Raw genomic sequence first — 2594 nt, 5'->3', positions numbered from 1 at the left:
TTATTATTATTATTATTATTATTATTATTATTATTATTATTATTATTATTATTATTATTTTCTATTCGATTTAAGAGAAAAAAGGAAGAAAAAGAAAAGAGAGGTAAAATCACAAATCGTTTCCCTTTCGAGAAAAAAGAAAAGAGGGGGAGGGAGAGGGATAGAAGTAGAGAGAGAGAATGAGAGAAAGGCGTCGATCCGATATCCGATCGGTTTTATCGGAATTCGTCCTTAATAATGTCTTTACTTTTGACAGGGGTGGCGTTTCCCTGGAAACGGAGAAAGGTAAGAACGGGACCACTAGCAAGCTGCTAATAACGCGCGCCCAACATGACGACAGTGGTAATTACACGTGCGTGTCGAGCAAGGTCGCTGCGAATGTAATGGTACACGTGTTGAACGGTGAGAATAAAAATAATAGAGTATACGACTCTCTTTTCAAGGAAGAGCTCTTTCGTTAAGGAGAGGGAAAGGAGGCAGAAAAAAAAGAACCTTTTTTTTCCCGCCAAATCCTCGAGATCTCGAATTGTTCGAACGATTCGAAATATTTTAAAAATATTTCGCGAAAAATTTGATTATCTTTTCGATCGGTTCATCGCATTCAAACTTCATCATATATATATATAGTTGGAAGGAAAAGAGGAAAAAAAAATGGAGGAAGAAAGTTTACGAGTTCGATTCGAATGTTTAAAAAAAAAAAAAGGCGTAATTTTCTCAAACGTAAATCGAAAGCTTCGTTATGGAAATTTCATTTAAAATTCGATAAAAATTTTTCCCTCTTTCTTCCTAGCTGCGGACGGTTCGTACGGACAACATACGATGAACACAGGCGATTTTTCTTTCTTTCAGGTGAACATCCTGCAGCTATGCAACACGGTGGAACCGGGAACATCAACAGGAGGGCGATTTTGTTCAGCCTGGTTCTCCTAATGGACACGATATTTCGGTGAACGAAAACGGACGAATTTCTTCATTGTCCATGCCTGTTCCCGTCAAAAATCGTCGTCACCCGATCGATATCGACGAATCAATGACGCGCATCAGAGAAGGGGAGAGAGAGAGAGATCCCCGTGATTTATGAGCTTCGACGTTTACCTTCACGCGAACCGAATTTTTCTACCGAAATCGAAAAAAACCCGCGAGAGAAGATGATTCGCGTCGCGTCGTCGCGCCAACGATTTCGACATGTATCGAACATGTATGTCTTCTAACCATCACCTGACTGTAATATTCTTATAGAATAATAATAAATATTTCGCGATATTCGTATATGTGTACGAGATAAGAAAGAAGAAAAGAAAAAGAAAAAGAAAAAGAAAAAGAAAAAGAAAAGAAAAGAAAAATAAGAAAAACAAGAATTTGTTTTAATAGATACATCTGTTAAATCGACACTCGACTTCATTTCGTCCATTTGTCATATCGCGGGTAAGGTAGCCGCGTCGCAAATTGCCCCTCCCTCCTTCCCTCTCTCCCCTCTCTCCCTTCCACACTTCCCCCTCTTTTCTCTTTTCTCTTTTAACGACGAATGGAAACAGCGCTTGGCGGCGCTTGTACGAAATTGGTTTTTTTTCAATTTTAAGTTAATTTTCGTGTAACGTGTAACGCATTGGCGTGCACGATTAACCGGCTTACGCGCATTAAATCCGGGCCACGTTTTCCGATAATGGGGAAGGGGATGGGATTCTAAAGTCCGGCACACAGCGTCCCTTGGGGGAGGGGACGGATGCTGCAGGTTTCATTTTATGCAAATCGGGAGGGAGAAGCATCTGTTGGACGGCGGGGACACGTGTAAATTCGTTCAGAAGACCCTCTTGTCCCCTCACGTTTGCTTCTCTCTCCCATCAAGATCGGCAACGTCGTTACTATTTACGAGCCAACACATTTTTTTTTTATCTATGAGGTTAAGATTTCGAAAGGTAAGATTCGTTCATTCGACCAAATGGATTAGATTTCGGCAGAGAACGATGTACAATTTTGTGTATCCCTTTCTCGAAAAGTGATTCTTCTTAATTTCTCGCTTCTTAATAGCGAGAATTCAAGTTGAATCGTTGATTAAAAAGAAAAAAAAAAAAAAAGAAAAGGATCGAAAATCGATCGAAAGATATTCGCGTTTCGTTTGATTTACAATCTCCCCATGGTAAAAATCGTACGCTTTTAAAGGATGAATCTTTAAAGCAAGCGAACGATCCTTACTTATCCCTGTATTAAGCGAACTTGAACTTTAACGAGATTCCGAATATCATTTGTTATATACGGAAGTTGAGCCCTCGAAGCGAAACGTTGGCATCCGTAAGCCGTTGGTCGATAAGATTGAGCCGAGTTTCGGTAAATTTGCCACGGAAAGGAATAGAATGGACTTGGAATTTCTAAGTTTCCTTTTACATTCCGAGAATCATCTCGAGTTAACGGGATGATAATTTGCAGAACGTTATTAATCACAGGAGAGGATTACGAATTATATCGATCAAAATATTCTATATATATATATATATATATATATGTATATATTCATACAACTATTACCAATCGAACGCAGTTGAATTGAAGCGAAGGGAGAGAGGGAGCGGTGGAAACTTGCGCGTTTACAGTTAAGT

General features: G+C 39.3%; 1 protein-coding gene across 3 annotated transcripts in view; it reads left to right on the top strand.

Annotated features, from left to right (window-relative positions):
• The window catches only part of LOC102670947 (hemicentin-1-like), a 20079-nt gene that overhangs the window by 3607 nt on the left and 13878 nt on the right, over positions 1–2594 (top strand). The window contains exons 5-6 of one of the 3 annotated variants that reach the window (XR_422477.2): positions 257–402; positions 850–1053. Coding sequence is in view for 2 of the 3 variants with exons in the window: in XM_006620593.2 (XP_006620656.1) it covers positions 257–402; positions 850–950 (247 nt within the window). In the remaining variant the exon portion in view is untranslated. Of the gene's footprint in view, positions 1–256; positions 403–849; positions 1369–2594 lie in introns of those variants that run through there. The other 2 variants (XM_006620594.2, XM_006620593.2) reach the window with 2 other exon arrangements.

This window comes from Apis dorsata, unplaced genomic scaffold, assembly GCF_000469605.1.
Source record: "Apis dorsata unplaced genomic scaffold, Apis dorsata 1.3 scaffold_524, whole genome shotgun sequence".
Lineage (NCBI taxonomy): Eukaryota > Metazoa > Arthropoda > Insecta > Hymenoptera > Apidae > Apis > Apis dorsata.
Note: the sequence above shows the minus strand (reverse complement) of the source record. Positions and strands in the feature narration are given on the sequence as shown.